General features: G+C 45.8%; 1 protein-coding gene across 2 annotated transcripts in view; it reads right to left on the bottom strand.

The window, feature by feature from the left end:
* The window catches only part of COL5A1 (collagen type V alpha 1 chain), a 295,334-nt gene that overhangs the window by 212,111 nt on the left and 82,183 nt on the right, over positions 1-1,040 (bottom strand). For both annotated transcript variants that reach the window (XM_019510780.1, XM_019510779.1), the window contains exon 3: positions 340-553. In XM_019510780.1, coding sequence (XP_019366325.1) covers positions 340-553 — 214 coding nt within the window. The remainder of the gene's footprint in view (positions 1-339; positions 554-1,040) is intronic.

Here is a 1,040-nt window from a genome sequence, read left to right as displayed (position 1 = left end):
AAGCTGAATATAAGCCAACATTTCCCCCTTCCAAAGCCTTACAAAGGATGGTTTACATGGACTTTAAATGGCATAGTTTGGTGCAGATCCTTTGCATGGGAGTGGATATCATCCCTATCTCCCTAATATCCCGGTGCCCAGTCTTGCCAAACAGTCCACTAATATAAAAGGCAACCACCTAGTTGCCCTCATTTATGGGGCAGAATATAAGGGCTCAGTTAAGGAGCACAGGACACTAGGGAAAAGAAAGCATGTAGGACAGACAAGGGGTATACCTACAGACTATCGATTGAGCTCACCTTGATGCACAATAAAAGCAGCGTGAAACATTGTACTTACTTGCCATCTGATAGGTTAATGCCTCTAAAGAGAGGGTAGTCCTCAGGGCCCGGCTTTCCTGTATGGTCTTCGTACAGGAATACAGGAGATCTACCCATCTCCATGCCGATCTGCTGGATCCCTTGTTCATTGTAAATGGAAACCAAGAAGGACTGGCCTCCTTTCTTTGCTTTTACAGTGGTTAGGATGGAGAAGTCTTCAGGAAACAGAGAAGCTGAAGTGGAAAGGCAAAGAGTTTAGTCTTTCTTTTGGGTAGGCACAATCCCTGCTTCCCTGCACCTGATGAACAGCGGGGAAAATACTAGCATTCGCTCACTCTTCCAAAATGTGGTGGCATGAGCAAGGGAAGAACAGGATGCAAAGAGGCATTTCCTTGGCACCAACTTCCCCATTTAAGACAAAACCCACGGAGGTTAGGGGCTCTTATGGTGATGAATCCCAGGTAAAAAAGCAGAGCGGCTCCTTCTGATGGTTTATTCAGTCACCGAGCCCAGCAATGAAACTTCTTCGGGATCATCTGTTAAGGATCAATGAGGCTTTCTCAACCTTTACAGTGGCTTTCAGTACTGAAAATACAGCTATGCCACATTGGGACTTCCCAGCTAAAACAGAATAGGGCCCTTGTTCTTGATTGCAAATGGTGGGTGTAAATTGGTAGTGCTGCACTTGTACTTCTTTCATGGGGACATTCGCGATCCTCT

This window comes from Gavialis gangeticus, unplaced genomic scaffold (genome assembly GCF_001723915.1).
Source record: "Gavialis gangeticus isolate Ggan-Ray unplaced genomic scaffold, GavGan_comp1, whole genome shotgun sequence".
NCBI classification, from domain to species: Eukaryota; Metazoa; Chordata; order Crocodylia; family Gavialidae; genus Gavialis; species Gavialis gangeticus.
Note: the sequence above shows the minus strand (reverse complement) of the source record. Positions and strands in the feature narration are given on the sequence as shown.